Raw genomic sequence first — 25,581 nt, forward strand, 5'->3', positions numbered from 1 at the left:
GACTCACCAAAACAGCTTTCATTTCTTCGTTTTTGTTTCCAAAAAATAGTACAATGCATTCTTAAAAACCCCGAGAAATTCTATTCGCCATATAACACAAAATAAAAAATAATAAATAAACGCGGCACTTCAGCCTCCACCAGCGCCTGGAATTGCGCTTACGCAGGCTGCCACAGCCCACCGACTAGAAAACCCACAGCTCATTGCAGTCGGGCAACACTGATCTACCCTCTCAAAACCAGGGGCATCCGCTGTAAATCGTTTCGTTCGAGACTGCCGCTGGAAAGGTCTATAGGGACAGCTTATGTGTTCTAGCCATATGGGTAGAGACACCATCATGGTGTGTTTTTGACGCTGTCGATTGGTTCCATCAGCTGGTAGCATCGGCTGCATCTGGGCTAAAGGTAAGACAAAGTGGGAAAGCACGAAAAAAAAATGTACTTTTTTCAGGTCTTGGGAAGAATATGTAACGAGTAATATAACTACTAGTACGCGTCATCCGAAATAAGTAGCGTAAGTATGTTCCCCATTACTGTCTCGAACAGTATCGAGTACGTTATTGCGTTACAGAGAAAAGTAACGCTCTGCCGGCAACACTGGTAGCGAGGCACCGAGAAGCGCTTGGCCGGAGCTTTGTGCACGAACACTGTAGGAACAAAATCTGGGTGGTCTCGACCAGACGACGGTTTCCCTGCACATAAGCAAGCCTCGGGATGGAGATTGAAATGGAAGCCACACTTTAGTTTCTAGGAAGTGCTTTCCGCACAAGCGGTCGTCTACGCGAGGTGTCCAATATTTTTGATCTCTGGATGTTATCCACCTTCTGCACCTTTCAGAGTCAGCTGGGAAGTTGTGGAAACTCACTCCGCTACTTTTGCTGTACCTTTCATGCAATTAATGGCTACACAGCTTTGCAGCACGCTGAAATGCTATCATGCCTACGCAAAACGCGTGCCCTTTTGCCCACACCACCCGACTCCGGCGCGATCGCAGCGCCGCCGCTGCTCCACGACGTCGAACCCATGTGTCGGTCTATATATTTTATATTTATAAAAACATTAAGAAACCTTTGTTAGCCATTTGAAGGCGGTGTTTTCGATGTTTTCAAGTATTTTAACATAGAATAGCTCTAGCACACATTATTTTTGTTGTTCAATACAGGCAGCAGTTTTAAAGGAGCTAATTGGTGTTTTTTACTAGGCTCTTGTCAATTGCCATACCCAGTACAGATTCGTCTGGCGTCGCATTAGGCTCAAGGAGGAGGAAAGAAGGAGAGGGGGGAGGGGAGAAGAGGAAAGAAGGAAGGAAAGGAGAAATAGAGGGAGAGAGAGAAGAGGAGAGGTGTTCAAGAAACTGGGGAAGGGCCCCCCGAAAAGTTTGCTATGAAAAATAAGAAAAAAGAGGGGCATGCGGTTGGGGACGTCCCTTGCCGATTTGTTGTGGGGAAGCAGACGATTTGAAATGCGATATCTTCTTTTCACGTGCTTAGGGCGTTCTAGCAGATTTAGAAACTCTGTTTCTGGATGTTTGACTAAACGCTGGTCGCTTACTGTTACAGATTATTTATGGGTTAATATTTTTAATACCCTCGGCTCAACGCACCGTGACAGTTTGTAAGCGGAATAGGAACAGCCCCATTCAAACAAGTTTGGGAAACAAAGTTTTACCCAGGATTGACCCAGTGCCGCAAATAATTATAATTTACGTTGTGAAATAAAATTACAAAACAACCGAAATTCCAAATGCTAAGAAAGCAGCTATACAAATTCAAAACCATTAATCTAGTAGGTTCTTGAAAACCCCTGAAATGGGCCTAATGTGAAAAGCGCCCGCTTATTGCTCCTGTGCTTCTGAGAGTAAAAAAGTTCTGAGTTTTTTCTCAACAAACTTTCCGGGGGGGCCCTTCCCCAGTTACCTTCTTTACCCCCATCTCTTCTCTCTCTCTCTCTATTTCTCCTCTCCTTCCTTATTTCCTCCTCTCCACTCCTCCTCTCTCTCCTTCTTTCCTCCTCCTCCTCGAGCCTAATGCGACGCCAGACGAATCTGTACCCCATACACCACCTGTGTGCAAGCAGATTGTTTTTGCTGCATGTTCAGAGTATGTAGAACATAAAAAAACAAGCTGTACCAAAACTAAAACAATATTATTATAAAGAAGGTCAAGCATTATAAACTGTGGAAGTTTTATTCAGTTACATTAAGTAATAAAAAAATAGTTTTTCGTGGTGCATGTCCCGCGTTTAGCTACACTCGAAAGTTTTTGTGGGAGGCGGAACATGGCGGCTTTCCTGAATAGGATGATCAGAGGGCCCTGAGGTTCAACAAATATACAAAGCAAGTTTAGCATTAATAGTGGAACACCTTGTGGGCTTTTAATATTCCTTCAAACTCTTAAGTCAGGTTGCACAGGCTGCCATCCATTACTAGGCAAACAGGCATTTCATGTCCTCATCTATTTGTCATTGTTATCTCGAAATGGCCAAATCCTTGGTGTCTCTCTTGTGTTATTCTCATAGATGTCTGCCTAGCTTGATGCGCTTGGAGGGTGTGCTCACTTTGTTCTTAACTACTGTCATTGCTCATTGCATTTGGTTCCCAGGATCTCAAGTGGTCCCTTGCGTCCCTCTTGGTCTTACGAAACTCCCTTCGAACCTGACCTCGGGCAGCAGTTCGAATGGAACCAGTTCAATCCTCAAGTCAAGGTAAGTTTTTTTCCCCTCCCTCCTTTTTTATAAGCAGGACAGTGGCTGCATCTAGACTGCACAACACAATTATATACAATACATAAACCATCTTTATTTACTTTCTTTAAAAATAATGCCATATAAAGCCCACATTGGCCTATAATGGTTTGTGCGTGGGATGCAACAGGAGCCTCTGCTATTGCGCGGATAATAAAAACAACAGAGCACACCAATATAAGTATAAATTACTGCATTTCCACCTACTTTTACAGGTAACATTAATCCCTCTAACTTGAAAAATATATCTATATAACACGTCCAATAATACTGAATTAGTCTTTACATACTGTATAGGATACTAGAATTATAATTACGGGGTAATCCTACTAAATGAGAAAAAAAAGAGAACCTTTCATATTATGTGTTTTTGGGGATACAGTGTAGACCGCATATAACGTATGTCGCGGGAGTCGCGAAAATCCGCACTATGAGCGGTACCGCGCTATAACCAAAACATCAATTTTTCAAGCCAAAATACATGCCATGAGACAACTTACCCTTGTAAAACAATTTATTTTATATTATATAAAAAATAAAGCTTAGTTTGAGGGAAGTCTTTATTTCACCAGACTAGTACACACTTCTCTCTCAAGTGTGTCACACATTTTGAAAAAAATTAGTGACTTTTGCCTGGCGCAGCCTTCTAACGGTGTTGTGGGTTGTGGACAGACGTTGCGAGCGTTCAGGATTGCTAACCCTAATCACTTTTCTCCGGTGGTTGTTGGGAATGTGTAAATATGAATTTCATACATTTCGCTGGCCATCATGTTCTGCGAGTTAGGCACACAACAGGGCATTTTAGTCAATCGTTTTCAAAGGTCCGCTGCCACTTGAGGCGCGCGCTTCAGAGAATGCATCGAAGTGGGAGCGCGAGCTCCCGCTAAATATAGCAAGCCTGAAAACAGTCTGCTAAAGTACTCCAATATTTTGTGCTTGCTGCTAGAAAACGGAGATGATCTACAACAGGGGTGGCCAGGCTGACCCGACCTATGAGCCGCAATTTAAACCAAGAAATTTGTAAGAGCCACGGAGGGGAGGGGAGGGGAGGGCTATGAATGGCGTCAACTCGGTCTTCCGCGACCTTCAACAAGAAACGATTGGGAACATGCTTTATCTAATGGGGACAACTATCACCGGCGAGTGACAAAGGCCGCGAGACTGAGCATTTCCTGGACCTCAAGCCAAAGTGCATGCATGGTTTGACAGTCCCTGTCCTTGATGCCTTTCCCCCTAGAATCCGGCAAACTCCCTCGAACAATGGAAGAGACAGGATCTGTGAAAACATACAAGTGAAAAGTGGTTCGACTGTAAGTATGGGGGCATAAGGCTGCCAAACCGCAAGCTGTTCTTTATTCTGAAATCCTTGGGAAACGTGGAAAGGGCGCAAGGGAATAAGGGGGGGGGGGGGAGGTCCCTTTACGAGGGATCCGCGAGCCGCACTTGGACCAGCAAAGAGCCGCATGCGACTCGCGAACCGCGGTTTGGCCACCCCTGATCTACAAGATGCCCGCGCCTGGTACGTCGTTTTCTTCGTTTTCTTTTCCACCGATCCCAATTTGAGGCAAGTTTGAGCGTGATAAGCCGTTATTTTTTTTTTTTTTAAGATGGAATGTTTTGTGAAGATGTAAGTCATCCTTGCATATTCAAGTCACCACATCTCGCGCATGTGTTTTGAGCTCCTTGATCAACCGAGAATATCTATGAAACGTTCCTTCAATAGGTGCGGGGATGCATCGCAGCTCCCAAGTATGCGTTTACTTTGCCACGGGCTAAACCAAAAAACTTCGACACCTCAAGTTGGGTGACTGCGAGGGCGCAGCTTTGCAGCTCCGTAAAACCTACACCCGAGGGGCTAGGCTTGGCAAGCGCCGAAAAATAGGGCAGATTACGCGATAGGAGTTGAAGATACCCGTAAGTCACGAAGCCGCTGCTGCCGCACCCATCGCCCGTCGCTCAGAATGGGGATTTTCTCGGCTTATCCTCTCAGAAGAAGCCGGCGCAAAAGGAAACCTTTCCCCTCACCTCGCCGAGCTACAATACAAGAGAAAGGGAAAGGAAAGAGGGTGAGGACTTTCCGCCAGGCGGAAGAATATTACTGCTGGTCCCTTTTTAAGGAACAAGCAAATATTCTTGGTGAACACTTCCAGGAAGTCTCTAACTCAGCCAACTATAGTGAATCCTTAAAGAGGATTACAGCAACAGCGGAAAAACAAGCTATTTTTTCTTGTGGTGCTCAGGATTCCTTATAAGCCATTTACACAGTGTGAGCTTGAATTGGCTCTTGGCGTCAAAAAAGAATCTGCGGCTGGGCCAGATAGGATTCAATACCAGATGCTAAGGAGACTATCGCCTGAATCTTTAAACAATTTACTCACCTTTTTTTAATTTACTGTGGGATGCTGCTTGTTTTCCTGACTGTTGAAAAAAGCACTTATAATCCCTCTACTGAAACCTAGCAAAGATCCCTCTTTACCGATGAGCTACCGCCCAATTGGATTGACAAGCTGCTTGGGCAAAACCTACGAGAGACATGTTAATCGCCGTCTTGTACATTTTTTTAGAATAGAGGGTGTGTTTGATAGAAATCAGTGTGGCTTCCGATCGGGCCGTTCGACAATAGACCACCTTGTCCTCCTGGAAACTTCTATTTGGGAAGCATTTGTCCATCGCCAGCATTGTGTTTCTGTCTTCTTTGACCTAGAAAAGGCTTTTGACACGACTTGGAGATATGGGATCCTTCAAGACTTGTACTCATATGGTGTTTGAGGTCGCATGCTTCGCTGCATTCCAAGTTTCTTGACAGGTTGGACCTTCCAAGTGCGGTTGGGCTCCATCCTGTTGGATGTTTTTCCCCAGGAGAATGGCGTCCCTCAGGGTGGAGTATTGAGCCTTACACTCTTTGCTGTGAAGATTATTAGTCTGGCTAAGGTTATACCACCATCCGTATCCTGTTCGATGTATGTGGACGATGTGCAGATATTGTTTTCCTCTTGTAACTTGTCCAGCTGTGATCGGCAACTGCAGCTCACAATCAATAAGATGGGAAGTGGGCTGATCAAAATGGCTTTAGGTTCTGCCCCGAAAAGACAATCTGTGTTCCCTTCTCACTTCGCCGTGGCCTGTCTCCAGATCCAGTGTTGCACTTGAATGACGTTGCTATACCTGTAAAGGAGGCCCACAAGTTTCTAGGAATAATATTTGATAAAAAGCTTATTTTTATACCTCACTTGAAAGAGTTGAAACATAAATGCCTACGTTCATCAAACATTCTCAAAGTGTTGTCGCATGCGACCTGGGGGTCTGACAGATTGTGCCTTTTGCAACTCTATAACTTCTTGGTGCGGTCCCGCTTGGACTATGGCGCGATTGTTTATGTGCCGGCACATCCGTCTGCCCTAAAGATGTTGGACCCTGTCCATCATCTCGGGCTCCGACTCGCCACGGGGTGCGTTTTGAACATCGCCTAAGCTTAGCCTGTATGCTGATACACATCAAATGTCCCCTGAAAGACAAAGGCAATATTTTAGTCTTTGTTATGCTTACAAGATATATACAACTATCCTCAGCATCCCTCTTTTGATGATGTGTACACCACAATACAGAAAGAACTGTCCTAGCTTCACTGAAGAGCCTCGGTGTTTCACCCACCCTCGTGGATATGCTATTCCCCAAGGGTCCAGCATCCACATGCACACATCTCTGAAAGACTGTTCAGCTTCTTGGATGCCTGTTGTTCTGGCAAGGCTGCGATGAGTGAGAAAGTCTGACCGCCCACTTATCTTTTTGTGTTTGTGTGCCAGTGATAGTTTTTCTCGTGAAGTTTCCCGTGGGAATTTTGTGAACATTTTGTGATGCTCGCATTCTAGATATGCCCATTTTCTCACTTTTGACCGATTTCTTGTCGACTCTATTTTACTTCAATTTGTTGGCTTGTGTTTCATCATCCTATAGTTCTCATCACCATCTGTTTTCCCTCCTTTCCCCTGCATTCATTCTCATCAAAACTGCAATAACCCAAGCCCGTGAAACTTTTCCACAGCCAGTGAGAAAAACCTCACGTCAGGCAAACACCACCACCACCACCACCCTCTTTTGATGCCCTCCAACCCTCTACATCCTTCCGACTCTTTGAAAACAAGCCGAGTATTGTTCGCCCCTGAGCTTCAGAGCTCAAAGCTTGGCAACATTGCTCCGCCTTCCCTTTAGTGAGGCTGCTTTGCTGAGGAGCAATGAGGGAGTTGTGCCTTGGAACATTCTGTCAATTTCTTGTGACTGGTCACTATCCAAGCACAGAAAAAGAGCCATTTCTCCACTTGTTCTTCAGCAGGAGTTTGCCGATTTGGAACAGAAATACGAGGACTACTCGCATTCTTACACTGATGGATCGAAAACAAACTTTTGTGGGATGTGCGGTTTATTCTACTGCCTTCAGGAAAGTATGACAACTACACTTTTGCAAATATTTTTACTGCTGAACTGTACGGCATTTTAATGGCTGTTGAGTACTTATTGGAGAACAATATCATGAAAGCTATTTTGTTTGTCGACTCCCAGAGTGGTGTTCTACCCATTTCACCCTTAGCAGACAGCAGGAACCTTCTCGTGCGATATCTTCGGGTACGGTTAAACCGAGCACTTCAGCAAGGACACCTGATCAAATTCTACTGGGTTCGGATTTCCGGCAATGAGAAAGCAGACTTACTTGCTGGCTCTGCAAAAGAGTGCCCAAAACTGCCTCTTGGCTTGCCACACCAAGACGTGAAACCAATTAGCCAGAAATCAATTAAGAAGTCATGGCAGTTGGATTGGGATATGAAACAAGAGAACTACCTCTTCATGTTATCAAGACCCAACTGGGGGTGTGGGAGAGTTCTTTCCATAAAGACCGTCAGGCTAAAGTTCTTCTTTGCCGCTTAAGAATCGGTCATACCTGTTTGACTCATTTGCACCTGCTCTGTGGTGATGATGTTAAACTTTGCGATAACTGTGAGAAAGCTATGACTGTTTTGCACATCCTGTGGCATTGCAAATCTTTAAACTAAGAGCGGCGATCATGTTTCCCAGAACTTTTTCGAGGTCACCTTTCCTTTCATCCATATTTTCTGCTTGGCAAACAATCATTGGTACCATTCAATCGAGTTTTAAATTTCATCTATAAAACTGGCCTTTTACACCAGCTGTAGCTTGCAGTTTTTATAGATTATACCGTTAAGCACCTTGGAAAAACCTTTGTTTGGTGCAATATGGCCAAAATCGCTCTTGCACCAAAAAACCCCCAATCATCATCATTATTGTTCTATAGGTTTTTTACAGTGCAAGCACAAGTTGTCGGTTTTATTGTCTTTCAACATTTCAGTCACACTTCATTCAGAAATCGTAATGTGCAATCAGCGACCAGCAACAACAGTCAGCTGTGGGAGTTGAGTGCTCCAATTAGGTAACGAAATTTTTCCTACCTGCCGAGTCAGGTGGTTAATGTATGGCAGATAACCCCGTCGTTGACTGCCGCTGCTGCGTGTAACTCTTTTGTAGTCGTGTCCTTGGTGCCGCCTCTTTCGTTGCCGCTTCTGGTGGTCATACTCTAGAGCAGCACTTCTTGTAGAGTTTTCCACAGGCTCCTAGGGGTCCGTGACTATTCGGAGATCCTCCACCAGGGAAGCTAAGATCGCAGATGAAACTGTGCAAGGTGATTGGACTTTTCTTCAAAGAGAGGGAGGCAAGCAGCAAACTTGAATTTGAGGAGAGGTTCATGGCAGCCGTGAATTGACTTCGGGCAAGCTAAATGTTGGACTCCTATTGGCGGCATGCGTGAAGTACTAGGGGCGCTTCTGTAGCTATCATCATCATCGTTTGTGACGTAACAGGTAGGACAGACCGGGACAGACCACGTAGATCTTGGGATTCTTCGGTTCAATAGCTCGCTTCCTTAGTTGCCTCGGTGGCTCCGAGACGAGAGCGCCGACTTATGGATACCCATGTGGCGGGTTCAAATCCCGGCCGCCGTGCCCGCAATCTGACGGAGGCTTATTGCGGAGAAGGCAAGCTTTTGGTTGCAGGACAAAAGATCCTCACGTGGTCAAAATTAATCCTCAGTACTCCGCTGGGGCGTGCTAGATGCCCGTCATTGGTTTGGCACGTAAAACTCCCAAACTTGACTTTTGATCAGCTCGCTTCCTGCGCTGTTTGGGTAACGCGGGGCAAAGCCTGTTTTATGCATTGTGTTTAATATAGTGATATCTGTAGTTGGACATTTTACCAAAGCTTGAAACTGTGGCACCCTAGTCGTGCTACAAACACTTTTGGCACTGAGGTGTCGAAGCGCTCGGATGGTGGTGTGCTGTTCTCTACTTCAGTACAAAAGGTTGGATGATGAAAATAGAATAACCAGTGCTTTACCCCACTACAGCATCTACCACAGCGAATAGGGTTTATTTTTAATTATGATTCGGGCTAAATAAAACTGAGAAAGGAAGGTCTCACCGAATTGAAAATAGGAAAACAAAATTCAAGAACTTCTCGCATGTGTAGTAAGCACTCCAGTGAAAGCGACTACCTGTATCCTGTAGGTTCCAATGTGTTCTGTGAGTGCTGGTCTCTTGTTAGTTCAAAGTTGATTCCTTTCTGAATGTCATAAACCAGTAAACAAACATTTCCTCAAAATAAATGGCAGAAAGAAGGGGTGGCTGCCTTCCGGCGTCGTTTTAATGAAATATCTGCTTATTCACCCTGTCTGCGCGAAACATGCGAGACCCCCTCGCTATTGAAGTCTTAAATCCAGTAAGTCGGTGACACTTCAGCGTCCCAAAAAATGAGGTAAGCACCTACTATGAATTACTACCGTTGTATGTTTAATTTTGCAAACAAGAAGTGCATCACGCAGAAGCGTGATGCACTTCTCAGCGAACGATTTTAAATTTGTTAACAATTCTTAGTGAAAATTGGATAGAACAAATTAATCAATCGCCTGAATTTGCCGGGCCATGTCAGAGAATTTAAGGAATTTATGAAAATTTTTGCTTTTCTTTCTAGCAGAAGTCGCGATCTGACAAACTTTTTTGCCATATATTCAATGCAGAAGTAGAGTGTCTGTTGCTGACGAGCATTTGCTCGTCAGCAACTGTTGAGTCATACTTGGATAGAAGCGTCGGTATCGGCAAGATCAATGTAGCTAAACAATTGTACGGTGCTTTGCCACACAACTGTGCAAGTGCGCACACCTAAGAAGACAGCCCGTCATTTACTCTGGTGAATGCAAAATCTTTTTCTACAGCAGTCTTAAGGGGGTACTCATTCGCTACCCTCATGTCCGCTCTTTCTCAAAATTCGGTGCTGGAGTTTAGCCAGAGAAAGCAAAAACATGCAAGAGGGCCGAGGACAAAGTGACAGACAACCAGTCCAACCAATCCTTGGCGCTTGGGCTGTGACGTCTCAAAACTTGGTGGCGCGAACAGGGGAGGAAAGGGTGGAGGGGAAGCTCTCCTGCAATCATCTTCTGGCGACCTCCAGACATTGTCCATAGGCACGGAGGATCGGGGAGACGAATCGGGGGCTTTTATTGAGGGAACGAAGCAGCTATCCCCCTCTTTCGTGTGAGCCGCGTCGACTCTATAGCCGATTCACACGACGGACTGATCCGCGGACGGATTGATCACGTGATGACATGTCCGCGGTTCATCTGTCTCCCAAGCGCATCCACACGAAGGAGGTGACGAACAGACGCCAGCGAGGACGAACCGAACCTGTTCGCCACCCCACAGTGCCGTGAAACCCCAACATCGCGCCGTGGTACCGTTGTCCAAGAGAGAAATCGACGTTTGCTACCGCGATAAAGAATCATACGCTGCTGTTACGTACAGATCGAGACAAAACACCGGGATAGGCTTCGCACAAAGCGCCACTAACTTTACTAACCCAACGCATGACAATGACACAGGCATGGTCCTGCTCGAGAAAGCTTCGCCGTAGATGCGACGAAGTTCTGGGCTCGCGGAGGGGCGCTTGGAGATGCCTTCACGCACTCCGCGCTCGTGCACAACACTCAAGCACACCACATCCACAACACATCCACAAGAGAGGTCTTGCTCGGGGAAATCCTGATTGGATGTTCAAGAATTATCGCAGCGTGCTAGACGAGTTTTGTTGGGAGCTTCTTGGCACGGACCCGGAGGAGTACCGGAACCTGCGTCGCATCAGCCGGACAAAGTTTCTGGAATTTCTTTCACGCGTGGAACCAAGAATCGCGCGACAAAATGAACCAACGAACGCACAAAACAGAACAATGTGCCATTTTTGTTTTAAACACCCAGAGGCAAAAAATCCAGAAAACCGTGTACCGTTGCCAGACTAAACGCTTTTCAAGTCAACCTCCCGCCAAAAGTCCGCAAGTAAAAAAGGCGCTCACCTTTATCAGTCCGCGTGTCCGCGGACGAGGCGCAGATCGCAGGAATCGGTGACGTGCCGGTCACGTGGTACACGGTCCGCGGACGAAAATTGTGATTCGGTCCGTCGTGTGAATCGGCTATTACGGGAAGGGGGAAAAGAAGGCCCTGGAAGGTTCTAGTTAGTGGTGCCACTGATGTGGCTAGTGATGCCAACTTTATAGATTTATCTCTTGACCTAGTTGTTCTTCTTGTTTTGCTCTCACCTTGTCATCTAAAGACTGGTCTGCAGATATAAAAAGCTGGCAGAAAGGGGTATTCGCTTCACTGTGGACAATGCCGAGTGCAGTTAGGTGAGATCGCTGAGTTTTACGACATAGACTATCGTGCCAACGTGGTCTGGTATTTAGGATGTGGCGAGCAAGCTGACAAACGTTGCAAAACAAAACCCTTGTGGCTCACAGGTCGCACAACCTCACAACGCACAGTTGCTTTTCATTATTCTCAAAAGACTACTATTTAGAAATATGGCCAAGTTCGCTTGTGAGCTGAAATTATCAACAAGACAACGCCTGAACCTATCACCCGTTTCTATTTCCGCAAGGACTGCAAGGATGGCGACTGCGTAGCCGGAAATACTCCGGCTGGAACCTCTGAATACCTAATACCGAAAGTGGTTCTGCCTCCTGGATCCTCGTGATACTGTGATGCTTCAAATATTTACTCGTGCGCCCAAAAATGTTGTGTTGTTTTGTGATGTCATTTTCAAATATATTGTACTCGTTGCCACCTTCATTCTCTGGACGGTGAAGGGCGAAAGAAAAAGGCACAACCGAGCACTTCCTAGAAGTTGGTGGCGCCAGGTATTTTGTGGTTTTTGGGGTCAGGGGAAGAATGCGGCGGGGTCCATCATGGCTCATAAGGTTTGTAGGCAACTAGGCCTGTCTCGGCGGGCAGCGTCAGGAGGATTCAAAAAGGAGCACTTGCTCCTGAAACTAGATTTCCCTGTGCCCAAGACCCAAGCACAGAGTCAATAATCTTGATGCGTGATTGCTGAAGGGCACTTGCAGACTACGGCTGCTAAAACATAACCAGAAATCGCCCGCTGGAACGGCTAACAGAGCAAAAGGACATGGCAAAAGAAGTGGCACTATGAACAAGAAACCTCCTTAAAGACAAAGATGACATCAGGGCACAAGGTTGCATGACAAACAGTCAAACCGCTGATTGCCTGCTCAGAAGCCGGTGGTAACCTTTGACCAGCTTGAACACTCACAGCGACGACACGCAGGCAGTTAAAGCGACATGAGCTGGTACACCCACTCATTTTTCATTTACAAAATAATTAGAAATTCTCAATCGATTTGCTTAACCTTTGTTAATTGTCTTAATTGTTTTCCATGTAAAGGGCGGGTTTCCAATGCATTGTCACATTGGGACACATAACACATAACTTTTGACACAAAGGCCAGATGGACAACTGTTTAGTCTTGTGCCTCATATGATCCAGGTCAGGGGTCTCAAACTCCTTTGAGTGTGGGGGCCAGATAACGCACCCCCGAAAAGTCAAGGGCCAACGTAAGGCAAAAGGGGAAGGAAGGGCGGGGGTGCCGGGCTGAAAGTTTTTATAAGGAAGGAACTTTACGCTTTCTGCTTTTTGTAAACTCACAGTTTTGCCAGTGGCATCTTTAACTTTGATTTGTTTATAGGACTACTTTGGGCCTTTACCTGTTGTGATAACCAGTTAGAATAACACCACACTGCCAACGTGCTGGCATTTTTTAATAAAACAATTCACTCCGAAATTAAGGAAACCTAGCATGTTTAAATAAAATATATTCATTTTTCAGTTTCTGCTTTCCTCAGGACCAACTTGTACTACTTGTATTTTAATGGTGGTACTTTCTGAAGGCGAGAACCGTAGAGAGATTGCCATATAGTTGATTAACATGGTAAAATGCTGGAGTGCAAAAATTAAACCAAGGCATATTAAAACTATAATTGCAGAACTATGTTTCGAGCGAAAGTGAATCTACGACACGAAACATGGCCTGTCATTTTTAGCTCTCGGTACATGGGAACGGGGGCTTCCAGCCGATTCCCCTGCGGGCCGCGTCGCAGCGAGTGGAGGGTTGCGTGTTTGAGACTCCTGAGCTAGGTACACTTATCGATATATGATGTATCATTCTTTTGACATACCCTTTCTTATTCTCCATCAAGAAAAACTTCTAAGACATGCTGCTCATTCTTGCTCATTGAAACATGCACAAAGTATGATCCAATCGTAAGTACTCTTAGGTCCAGGAAGTTTTGTCTTTACTTAGTTATAAAAGAATACCACGTTTACATGTTTGGTTACAAATGTGGATGGATGGAAGGATGGACATTGACGGCTGTACCATTTATAATGGGCATTAGCTTGTGCCACCTAGCCTCAAAACATAAAAAATCTGATTTTGCCCCTTTTAGGCCAATGCTTTTCTGTAAATATTACCGAGCCGTGGGGGTGACATACCTGCCAAGTTTTACAATTTTATCGTAAAGTGCCCGCTTTCTTATGGTTATCGTATTGACAACAATACTTCTACGATTTTTTCTGATCCTGTGTAAAAATATATAGTAAATTGTTTTTTGTTCAAGCTGCATCTTGCCAGTTTGCAACTCGGTGTTGGCTACACTGATGCATTGACTTTATGCTAGGGGGTGCAAGCTACTACTTTTTGTAAGGGGTATAGCTGCTAACACCTATCCAAATCTAAAATACCTTTCTGTTTAGGAAATCTTTCTAGTGGCAATTTGGGTTGTAGCGCAAGTCGTGCATTGTTTTGCCGGAACTCTTTCGCATGATCCCTTAAAACCACCTTTACAACAAGATGTCGGGGAAAAACTATGTTCAAGTGTTCATTCCCAGCTATTCGACCGACTTTCCATGTATCGGGGCGAAAGGTATGCATGTTGTAGTTCGTGCCGCGGCAATGCTCTGTGTCATGGGTTTCAGTTGAGCCAGTTGGTGCATGTTACTTGGACTGGGGCCAGCTGAACTTAGAGGAGAGATGAAGCGTGAGAAACAGGGACAGAAAAAGGCATAGACACTCCAGCGGAGTGTCTATGCCTTTTTCTGTCCCTGTTTCTCACGCTTCATCTCTCCTCTAAGTTCAGCTGGCCCCAGTCCAAGTAACTCTGTGTCATCTCAGTACGAACACTCTGTTCGTACTGAGCCGAGACATTCTGTGTCATTTCAGTACGAAAAAGCACAAGGACTCTGCAAAACTAGTTGAAACCAATGAGAAGCTTTGAGGTTACTTTAGCCGATCAACGGATCACTAAACTATCTGAGCAGAATGCCTTTTTACGGCATTTTTGTTGAACAGAACGGGCCGTTCACGGCGGTTGATTGCGCCGGTGACCTCTTTTAGAAAATGTCCCACGGTTCAAAGGGATGCTACTAACTATGCTTGTGCTCAAACCAAGACAGTTGCGATAATGAAGGGAAGTGCTGAAAAAGAGATTGGCGATGTTAGTAGTTCAGTAGTGTGCCGTTTTTAGTTGTGACTGATGTAAGCATTGACGTTGGCAATGATGCCAAGCTTTATCCTATCATAGTCACGTTTTGTGACTAAGTTTTGAAGAACAGAAACGGTTTTTGTATTTCTTCCCACAATTGTAGTGGTTTTTTAGCATACCCTGTAGAATTTTTTAGCATTGTAGGGTTCGCAGGTCTGGATTGATTGCTGGGATGACCCTTAAGAGATTGGGCAAAAATAACCGTAAAGCACGCACCACCCTTCTCTTTGCCCTGTTGAGGGAGTCACCAATTTTTTGGTTGGCATCGCCCCAACATCAGACCCATTGGGGTACAGTTTTGAGACCTTGGGCCAGAGCCACTAGAGAGGAAGTCCCAATTTTTCTCCAGCCCCAGCTGTGCTACTTACCATGAAATACCATTAAAGTGCCTATTTTGTTCAAGCGCCCACTATTAACATGTTCCAAACTTGGGAATGCTGCAAATTATACACTAAGCGTCCAATTTGACTGAACAAATGCCCATTTCCAGATTATTTCCGTTTTCAGGGAAGTGTGATGGGCGCTCCCCTGGTATTTTACGGTAGTTGTTCTTCAATCCCTTTTTCCTAGATAATTTCCGCCACTCTAACCTCCTCTCTATTGCATCTACTTTACTGTGATCCAAACTGCCATCTTTCCAGCGAAACTCTGGCCCCGGTACATCTGATACCCCTTCGGAAAGGGCAGCACTAAACTCCTTACATGTTAGAATCACATGTTCAATTGTTTATCTCCTCTACACATAGAGCATGTTTTATCTATATCTTCAAAATTAGCCCTGTATGTGTTTATTCTTAAGACTCCTGTCCCTGCCTGAGCCAGCTAAGTGCTCCCTCTGGCATTATCGCTTTGCCAAGGTCTGTCCACGGTTACCAGACTGATTTTCAACCAGAACGTGGCTGCCTGCCAATGTGCATAGACGAAAGAGGCCAGACAAGCTAGAAAGTGGCCACAGATGACAAACCTGAAGAACATCATAACAAGGAAAGAAGGAAAGGTTACAAATTTGGCTGGAAAGCCCCGATAAATTGAGCTTATCTTCGGTGCCAAGGTCATGCCTTTTGAAGGGAGCGAAACGAGCAGCCGAAAGTAGTGGAACTTGGTGAAGTCTGTAACCCAAGGTCTTAACCTAGCTCTTTTTTTCTTATTTGTGGACCTTTTTGTGTTCGTAATAATGAGACAGAGTTGCATGTATTTACCCAGTTTCTTCCCAGAACTAGCTAACCTTAGCCTGCACTCCGGCTTTTAATATTCACGAGGCAGAGTTGCATAGGGGGGGATTGATCCCCCAAAATTGTGTCTGTATAGTGGGGCATCCATATTAGCGCGACATGACTGCACCCGGTCATGGGCACGTTACTGCTAAAATGTAACAGTGTTACAGTTACAGTTACTCAGGTAAAAAAGTAACCTAGTTAGAGTTACAAAATTGAAAGAGTAACTTGTTATAGTTATAGTTACGTCTCTAAAGTAACGCCGTTACTTCGTCGTTACTTTACGAAGAAACATGAGAAAACATTCAAAATGGACATTCTTTTATATGCCTTTAGTTTAGCATAGATTTCTTAAAAGACATTGTGTTGTTCACGGTAGTGAATCTGATTATATCGAACTAAGATTTTCTTAATAATATATATTAATATATTTGGTTCTTCCTGTTTCAATTTTTACTATGAATAGCTCAGATCATAACTTAAAGCAGTATCCGAGTAAATCCACTACCGTAGAATACCGTGCATCCGCCCATACCACATTAAGCGCCAATTCCCAAATTTGTAAAATCTGAGAAAATATGCACAGTACATTGATATGTAGAACTGATGACCGGACAAGCGCCCATCCTCCATTTTTTTATGATTATCTCAAAATTTTGAGCGGGTGCTTGCCCGGTATTTTACGGTATATGATAAAGAATTGGAGTCTCTTGGTTGGCAAAATTACAGGGGACCATAGTCTTTTAAACATTAGCATAGCTGATAGCTGGTCTACAAAGAACTTTAAAATAAGAGAGACCACCATAAGGTGTACACGAACACAAGGGCACGCGTCCAGATCTTGTATATCCAATCATGGTGCCAGTTTACAGTCGGTCAATTCTAATTTCGGATTTTTTTTATGAGGCGAAATTGGACTGAAGCAATATAAATCGTGCAAATGTGAAGTCAATAATAATATGTCCTACCTTGTAATTCTTATGCTACTCTAATCCACTTGTCGATCAAATCATTTTCTACTGCGTGTTCTCAATCTTTCATGAAACACAAAGCTTTCCTTGAAAACTTTGAGAGCAATGTTGCGGCTACATTCCTCCGTCAAAATAAGCACTGATCGAGGTACAAACAACCACTGCGCATGGAATTCCAAACGGCTGTTGCCTTTCCTCCGTCGCTTCCTAACCAGATCGAACTTGCTCCTCTATCTTACCACCCGAAATAGAAGAGACCACCCGGAAAGCCCACGACTTGAATATCTATAAGTCAACTGATGCCAAGTGCCCCTGGCCCCAGCTAAGGGCGGTCTTTCAATTACAAAAACACACAGACAAACAAGCAGAACGACGCAGACGTTTCGAGCAGATACTCTTTCTCAAGTGAAGGGACCCGAGAAGGGAGAAATGGGTGACGGGAGGCAAGGCCGGTAATTGGGTTGTGAAAAAAAAAGGAAGGGAGAGAAAACAAGCCTGAAGTCGAGACCCCGCAAGAGTGCATCTGGGAGATGGACGATTCAAATTAGAGGGGAAGGAAACGTATGCTTGGTGGCAAGAAAACGCCCGTAAACCTGCGGGCGTTTGGGGCGACCATCCCTAAAAACTGTCCTCTTCAAAAAGCACTCGCTCCCTCCGCGGGACGAAGAAAAGAGGAATGCTTTAAAGATGCCGCGCTTTGTTACATCCCTGTGCGCTGTGGGCATACATGGCTGGTACGGACACAAACGTCCCCATCCTCCCAGTTGGCGGGACTAGCTTGGCCGTGCAGTGTCAAACAAAATTTAGTTTCTTTATATTTTTATTTTTTTTCCTTCCTGCTCCAGGCGTTCCCTGCAGCAGTTTTTGCTGTGCCCTTCCCGCACCAGGGCTTGGGACTCTCTCACGAGTTGCAAGGCAATTTGATGGTCGTATTCCTGTAAATCTGAGAAGTAACTGCAACGACGTTGCTTTTTACAGTTACTCTAAAAAACTAGTACCGTATTTGCACGAATATAACGCGACCACGAATATAACGCGAGGGCAGTTTTTGATGCCCCCAAAAAGAAAAAAAAATATTATTACTATTATAACGCGAACCGATGCCGCGTCAATTTCTCGCACTTGGGGGCATAGCAGAAGTGAAAAGTCAATGGAAATGGAAGAAATATCTGTTTATGTTTTGACTGCACTCATCCTCACTGCTCAGGTCCTTCCGTTTACAATCCACTTGGCGACTACGCAGGTATGCAGCAGCACGGCACCTGCTTGTCTGGTAGTTCTTTTTTCTTCCGTGGGAGCTCCTCGGCAGCCCACAATCCAAACAAGGCGCGGAAGCAGAAGCACCAACACACAAACACCAGACCACTCTGGAGCAGAAACTAAACAATGCGCTGGCAGAAAAAAAGACTGCTGAACCCGATACACGAACACACTTCTTGTTCTGGTCCCTCTTCGTAAACAAATGCCTCGTGTTGCACGATTGCGTAAACGCGGTCGGCGGTCTTGGCTTGGCTTGTGTTGATTTGACTTGACCCGGCTTGGCTTGGCTCGAATTGGCCGGTGCCCGCATTCCCGCATGGCGCGCGCGCGTGCAGCGTGCGCGCGATGTAAAAACACAAAAGCGATAAAAATGCTTTTTTATGTTTTCTATTCGCCCCTTCACGTGGCCCAATGGCTAGAAAATGGCCCTCCACACCCCCACTTCTTTTCCCATTGGATCTTTTGCATTGAGCCGGAGGGATGACTTTCTCCTCTGGCTTTCTCCAGACTCGCGCGCCTCGTGGCTGAACTCGATTCCGAATATAACGCGAGGTGCGTTTTGGAGCACGTAATTTCGGAAAAAAACTCGCGTTATATTCGTGCAAATACGGTAACTCTGTTACAGTTACAAGTTATTTCCACTAAGCAGTAACACATTACAGTTACAAGTTACTAAAAAAAGTAACTAGTTACCGGTAACACGTTACTAGTAACTAGTTACTGCCCAAGACTGACTGCACCACATGTTGTAATTCTTTTACTGATAACTTCATGGAAGACGTTCCATTTGAACTGCCATAATCAGTCATTGCCAATTAGGAAACAACATATCTAGCAATCTTCAGATATTGTTTTTGTTGTAGTTTCTGAATAATTATGTATCCAGCCCCCCAAAATTATTCGGATCCAGATCCTAAATCAAAAGGTACTGGGTACAAACATTTTCTTGTGAAAAAAGAAAATTTTTTAGAAAACAGAAAAACTTTCCAAAGTGAGAAGATATGTGAAGTATAATTTATAAATAAAAATAATAAAAATATATGAATTTTTTTAGGATTTCAGTGATGTGATTGCTGCGCCAATTGCGCCAAACTGCTCCCAGGGGCTAACCCTGCTACATCCTGCTACATTTTGCCAAAATATCGGTGATCTGCGCCAAGCCTGCGCCAAAAGACCAATTTTGGTCGTCTTTCAAAACTGAAACTAAACTGAGTACCGTAATTGAGCATGCATGAATGAGCTAGGTAGCCAAGCGGCCGGCCAACAAAAAGTACCCTGTATCAATCGTCCATCCGGGCTGCATAGTTTTTCCCGCCACCTCTCGTTTTACGCTCTCGTCGTTCATGTGTCTCGTCTCGCGCCTTTAAAAAAAAAAAAATTCAACGATAGACACGGGCGTGTGTTGACGCTTCAGTGCTTCAGTCGTTGTACAAAGTGCTCCAAGTACTTTTTGACCCTGACTCGCGATGTCTTGTTTTGACCTGACTCGCTCAGGTTCTTTTTTTCTGTGTGTTTAGCTTGTACCTCGCCTGCCGGCCTGGCAAGCACGTGTAACTGGACAGTTTTTTGTCGTATGCTGGACAGTTACATTTTGTGTACAATTTTGGGAACCAGTTGGTGACGGAGCGGAGTGGCATGGTGTCTGTTTCGATCGAACAGCCATCTCCGCTCGCGCGACGAAGCAAGTGCAAATGCAAGCCTGCTGAAGTTGCCCTCATGTGCATGCAAACATGACTGCACGACAGAAGCACCAGCCGGGACGCGTGCAACCCGTTGTTTTACGTTTGCTTACCTTTGACGAAAATCTGGCACGTCGGGAACCAGTAAAACGGTGTCAAGCGGTTTTTCGGAATTGCTCGGCAACGCTCACAGCACTGTTCACTTGAGGATGTCTCAATGGCTCTTTGGAGGCATTGAAAGTGGGAATTCATTGCTAGCCAAAGGCAGGCGGTAGTCAACCTAATGCTGTGATATTTACTAATAAGCTGGTCATTTTCAAATAAATTTTAATATGTGTAGTTTGGTTCTTTTTTTTATCTATAACGGTACATATATATGTATAATTTAACAGAACCATTGCAAAATGTGTCATATCATTGGCATTTCAGTTACATGTTGAAAGACTCCGTGGGCGTACCAACCAGGGGGGCAAGGGGGGCGCTTGTCGCCCCCTCTTCCCCCCGAAACAGCCACCGCTGGCACTGGCCGGCAGCGTCCAAGGAATACCAAGGGCACTGCCCCCCGGCCCTGGGGAGGGAGGGGGGGGGGGTGTCTGGTTTGCCCCCCCCCCACACACTTAAAAACAAGTTGGTACGCCACTGAAGACTCCCAGGTGGTCCAACTTGACCATAATTTGTTTATTGCGGCGAGCGAAGTGTCCTTTGTTCGTCCAGCACTTAAAACGAATATGTTTATTTTTCTAAGAATATCTGCTCCAAAAGCCACTTTTGCTGCTCCTAAACACTGTTTTGGCTGCTCCAAAAGCCACTTTTGCTGCTCCAAAACACTGTTTTGGCTGCTCCAAAGGCCAATTTCGCTGCTCCAAAACACCGTTTTGGCTGCTCCAAAAGGTGCTCCAAAACGGCTTAGGCCAATCACATCACTGGGATTTTCATTTTTCACTTTGCTTAAAATTGCCAGTTGCATTTGAGTTCTTCCGTGAATTGAATTTCAAAGCACCACACAATATTAAACTACAGCTGTGGCAAAACTGCATTAATGACTTCTTTTTTCCAAACTAATTGGCTATCTTTGTTAGGCTTTCCTTGTGTGTGAATACATATGGTTTTTTCTTCTAGGTGATGGAGCCACATTGTTGGGCAAGACCAGCTGCCCACTGAAAGTCACCAAGGACATCTGGTTCAGATGCTGTTCCTGCAACTATGTCACCAAAGATCAGCGTGGAATTGTGAGCCACCTGGCTGCTCATGGTGATGCACAATCCAAGTGCCGGCATCCTTCCAAGTCTGGCTCTAAGGTCCAAGTGCTCAGCAACACTGAAAAGCACAACAGTGAAAAGCCATTTAAGTGCAAACGTTGCCCCCAAGAGTTTGCTTATAATGCCATGCTGACCTGTCATAGTCGAACACATACTGGTGAAAAGCCTTTTAAGTGCAAGCAGTGCCCCCAAGCCTTTGCTCACAATTCCCTTTTAAAAAACCATAATCGAATACACTCCGGTAAAAAGCCATTTAAGTGCAAGCAGTGCCCCCAAGCCTTTGCTCACAGTTCCCTTCTAAAAAACCATAATCGAATACACTCCGGTAAAAAGCCATTTAAGTGCAAGCAGTGCCCCCAAGCCTTTGCTCAAAATTCCGATCTACGAAACCATGATCAAACACACACTGTTGAAAAGCCATTTAAGTGCAAGGAGTGCCCCCGAGCCTTCGCTCGAAATTCCGACCTACGAAGACATAATAATGTGCACACTGGAGAAAAGCCATTTAAGTGCAAGCAGTGCCCCCGAGCCTTTGCTCGAAATTCTCATCTGCAAGGTCACAATCGAATGCACTCCAATGAAAAGCCATTTAAATGCAAGCAGTGTCCACAAACCTTTGCTCGAAATTCCCTTTTAAGAAAGCATAATCGAATGCACACTGATGAAAAGCCATTTAAGTGTAAGCTTTGTCCCCAAGAGTTTGCTTATAATTCTCTTCTGACCTGTCATAATCGAACACACACTGGTGAAAAGCCATTTAAGTGCAAGCAGTGTCCCCAAGCCTTTGCTCGAAATTCCCGTCTGCAAAGCCATAATCGAAAGCACACTGGTGAAAAGCCATATAAGTGCAAGCAGTGCCCTCAAGCTTTCGCTCAAAATTCCACTCTACAAAGCCATAATCGAACACACACTGGTGAAAAGCCATTTAAGTGCAAGCGGTGCTCCCAAGCCTTTGCTCAATATTCCACTCTACAAATTCATAATCGAACACACACTGGTGAAAAGCCATTTGAATGCAAGCTGTGCCCCAAAGCCTTTGCTCGAAATTCCCATCTACAAAACCATAATCGAATGCACGCTGGCGAAAAGCCATTCATGTGCAAGCAGTGCCCCAAAGCCTATGCTCAAAACTCCCATCTACGAAGCCATAATCGAGTACACACTGATGAAAAGCCGTTTAAGTGTAAGGAGTGCCTTCGAGCCTTTGCTCGAAATTCTGATCTACGAAGCCATAATCGAACGCACACCGGTGAAAAGCCATTTAAGTGCAAGGAGTGCCCCCTAGCCTTTACTCGAAATTCTGGTCTACAAAGCCATAATCGATTGCACACTGGTGAAAGGCCATTTAAGTGCAAGGAGTGCCCACAAGCTTTTGCCCGCAATTCCTATTTGAGAAGCCATAATCGAGTGCACACAGGTGAAAAGCCATTTAAATGCAAGCAGTGTCCCCAAGCCTTTTCTCATAATACCACTCTTGTCCGCCATTATCGAACACACAGTGTTTAAAATGCCTACAAGAGCAAACAATGCCCCAAAAGCTTTGCTGAGAATAGAAGTTTATTTGCCAGAACCAGATGGCACACGTGCAGAATGCTTGCAGTTGGCCTGCAAGTTGAGCCTGCTCCATGTGTAATCATTAAAGTCATGCAGAACTTGATGCCATTTCAGTCGAAGGGTACAGATCCAAGAGGCATATCTTTCTCCTCTTGAGGAGGAGGAGGAAAGAGTAAGGAGAGGAAGAAGGAAGGAAGGTTTAGAGAGAGAGAGGAGTAAGTGAGATGTGAGAATAGAAAAAGGGCTGGCCTTGCGGTTGGGGAGGTCCTGCGGCAATTTTTTGTGGGTGCTTTGTTGTAGGGAAGCAGACGAATTGGAATGCGATATCTTCTTTTCATGTGCTTAGGGCGTTCTAACAGATTTTGAAACTCTGTTTTTGGATGTTCGACTAAACTCTGGTCGCTTATTGTAGCACATAATGGGGTTAATATTTGTGATACCCTCGACTCAGCGCACCCTGGCGGTTTGTAGGTGGAATAGGAACAGCCCGTTTCAAATAAGTTTGGAAACAACTTTACCCAGGATTGACCCAATCCCAAAACAAAATATACAATTACATTAAATAAAATAACAAAACAACCCAAATTCAAAATGCTAAGAACGCAGCTATACGAAATCAAATCCAGTAACCTAGTATGTTCTTGAAAACCTGAGCAATAGGCCCAATGTAAAGAGTGCACACTTATTGCTCCTGTGCTCCTAAGAGTAAAAATAAGTTCCGAGTTCAACCAATTTACAAATCAACACAAAATCTTTTTGTTAGTTTAATTTCAAATCGAACCCCGCTCGAGTGCTCTAAGGCATCGGGTAGTGCTTAGCAACGATATCGAGGACTCGGAGGAAGGCATCATTGCAGCGGATGGGGTGTCCATCGACATTCATCTCAGCCAGTTAAGGCGTGTCTGCAGCGTTGCAGCAGTTTTTATTTTGCCAGCTGGCATCCTCTCATACCTCCCGCTGCAGCCCCTTGCCTTCGGGAGCAGGTAGAGCTAGTCGAGTGTATTAAAAATATTAACCCCATTCATTAACTGTAACAGTAAGCGACCAGCGTTCAGCCGAACATCCAGAAACAGAGTTTCTAAATCTGCTAGAACGCCACAACAAAGTGCCCACCACAAATCGCCAGGGAATCTCACTGACCGCAAGTCCCCTCTTTTTTGTTTTGAGACAAATTTTCGGACAAATTTCCCCGATTCCCTCCCACACCCTCTTGCTTTCTCTCTAATCCTCCTCTCCTTCCTTCTTCCCTCCTTTTTCATTCTCCTCTCCCTCCCCCTTCCCTCCTCCTCGAGCGGAGTATGACGCCTCTTGGATCTGTGCCCAATCGAAGTATTCACATAACCGAGTGCAACATGGGTGTCCCAAAGGCTTTGCTCGGATTATTATTTAAGCGTGCCACACTGAAGCTTTTATGCACAATAAGCCTGACTAATTCCAGCAGTGTCCGAAGTCATTGTTTTAACGGTCTTGCCTTATCGGGCACATGCTAACAACCGAGGTTAACAAACCCTAAGGGCATTTGCGTTTGGGGGTTTGCCTGAACCAAGTGGGCCTTTCAGATGCCAGCAATATCCGAGAAACTTGAATCGGAATTCCAGCTTGATTGGCCACATACAGTGTGCACACAGAGCCAGACTATTGGCCTTGCTCTGGAGCCTCTTGTCCAAATGCCACCGTTCGTCATCACACTAAGGTATTGGGGAGTATTAGGTGATTCTTCTCCAGCTGTGATCCAGAGGTTGGGTCAAGGATTAGGAAACATTGTTTAATATTTTTCAAAGCAACTACTTTGTGTTCTGTAACTGAATGTACATTGGGTCATGCTCTAGCTCTTGTTCCAAGCTCCCTTGAACTTGCTCAAGGTGTGCTCTTCGAGGCAAGGTCTAATATGTTTGTAAAAATGTCTTTATTGTTTTTTTTTTTATACTACTCCTATTTATGAGGAAGATACAAATGTAACAAAGATTAATGTGCAGTCAGAATTTAATCTTGCTTATAAAAAAAAAAGGTTGGCAGTTTAAATTTTTACATTGTTTCTTTCGCTGCTGCGGAATTCGATACTGATGTAATGGCTCGTTCACACCCCTGGGACTGCTTACACTGGAGAAGCTAAAAACATGTTTTTAAGGCTCTAGTGAGAGCTTGCAACTTTTTGCATTGCTGTGCAATAAAATATACAAAATCGTCGTGAGCAGTCGCAAGACGCTTAAAAGCCGGTCTTGTCCCAGTCGGTCGTAGTCAAACGCAAGTGTGTGAACGGGTCTTAAGGGCGGACACTACCGAAAAGGGTCTACTCTTGAACTTTTGGCTTAGTATAAATGAAAATTAAAGTATATTGGTAGTAGCAAGACAAAATGCACTGCAAAGTTTCATCTGTGTACGTGAAATGTGAAGGAAATTATAGTTGTTTTTATTAGAAACACGCTGACATTGTTTTGGGAAAACTATTGTTAGGAAACTAGTGTAATACAGTGTAGACCACATATAACGTATGTTGCTGGAGTCGCGAAAATCCGCACTATAAGCGGTACCGCGTTATAACCAAAACATCAATTTTTCAGGCCAAAATACATGCCATGAGACAACTTATTTTTGTAAAATAATTTATTTTATGTTAGACGAAGAGGAGTCTTTATTTCACCAGACTACACTTCTCTTTTAAGTGTGCCAATTTTGAAAGAAATGAGCGACTTTTGCCTGGCGCAGCCTTTTAGCGGCATCGCTGATTGCGGACGGACGTTGCGAGCGTTCAGGATTACTAACCCTAATCACTTTTCTCCGGCGATGAAGACGCGTGAAAGTTCGCATCCATTATACAGTACGCGCCAGTAATACCTTCAACTTTAGCACAGGCGTGAAATGCTCCAAATAAGAAATCTGGGCGATGTTCGAAAACACAAATGCTTAGAAAGCACCACTGTAGTCGAAGTAAACAAACATGACGACACGGGCGTTTCT

At 44.8% G+C, this 25,581-nt stretch overlaps 1 protein-coding gene across 3 annotated transcripts in view; it reads left to right on the top strand.

Annotated features, from left to right (window-relative positions):
• The window catches only part of LOC115309113 (zinc finger protein 420-like), a 44,420-nt gene extending 19,974 nt beyond the window's left edge, over positions 1-24,446 (top strand). The window contains exons 2-5 of one of the 3 annotated variants that reach the window (XM_042294643.1): positions 2,600-2,702; positions 5,548-5,619; positions 20,930-21,598; positions 21,850-22,011. In XM_042294643.1, coding sequence (XP_042150577.1) covers positions 2,675-2,702; positions 5,548-5,619; positions 20,930-21,598; positions 21,850-21,884 — 804 coding nt within the window. In that variant the 5' untranslated portion in view covers positions 2,600-2,674 and the 3' untranslated portion in view covers positions 21,885-22,011. Of the gene's footprint in view, positions 1-2,599; positions 2,703-5,547; positions 5,620-20,929 lie in introns of all 3 variants that reach the window. The other 2 variants (XM_040219151.1, XM_040219152.2) reach the window with 2 other exon arrangements.
• Positions 24,447-25,581: the final 1,135 nt, after the last annotated feature.

This window comes from Ixodes scapularis, unplaced genomic scaffold, assembly GCF_016920785.2.
Source record: "Ixodes scapularis isolate PalLabHiFi unplaced genomic scaffold, ASM1692078v2 PGA_scaffold6__148_contigs__length_123643588, whole genome shotgun sequence".
Taxonomy (NCBI): domain Eukaryota; kingdom Metazoa; phylum Arthropoda; class Arachnida; order Ixodida; family Ixodidae; genus Ixodes; species Ixodes scapularis.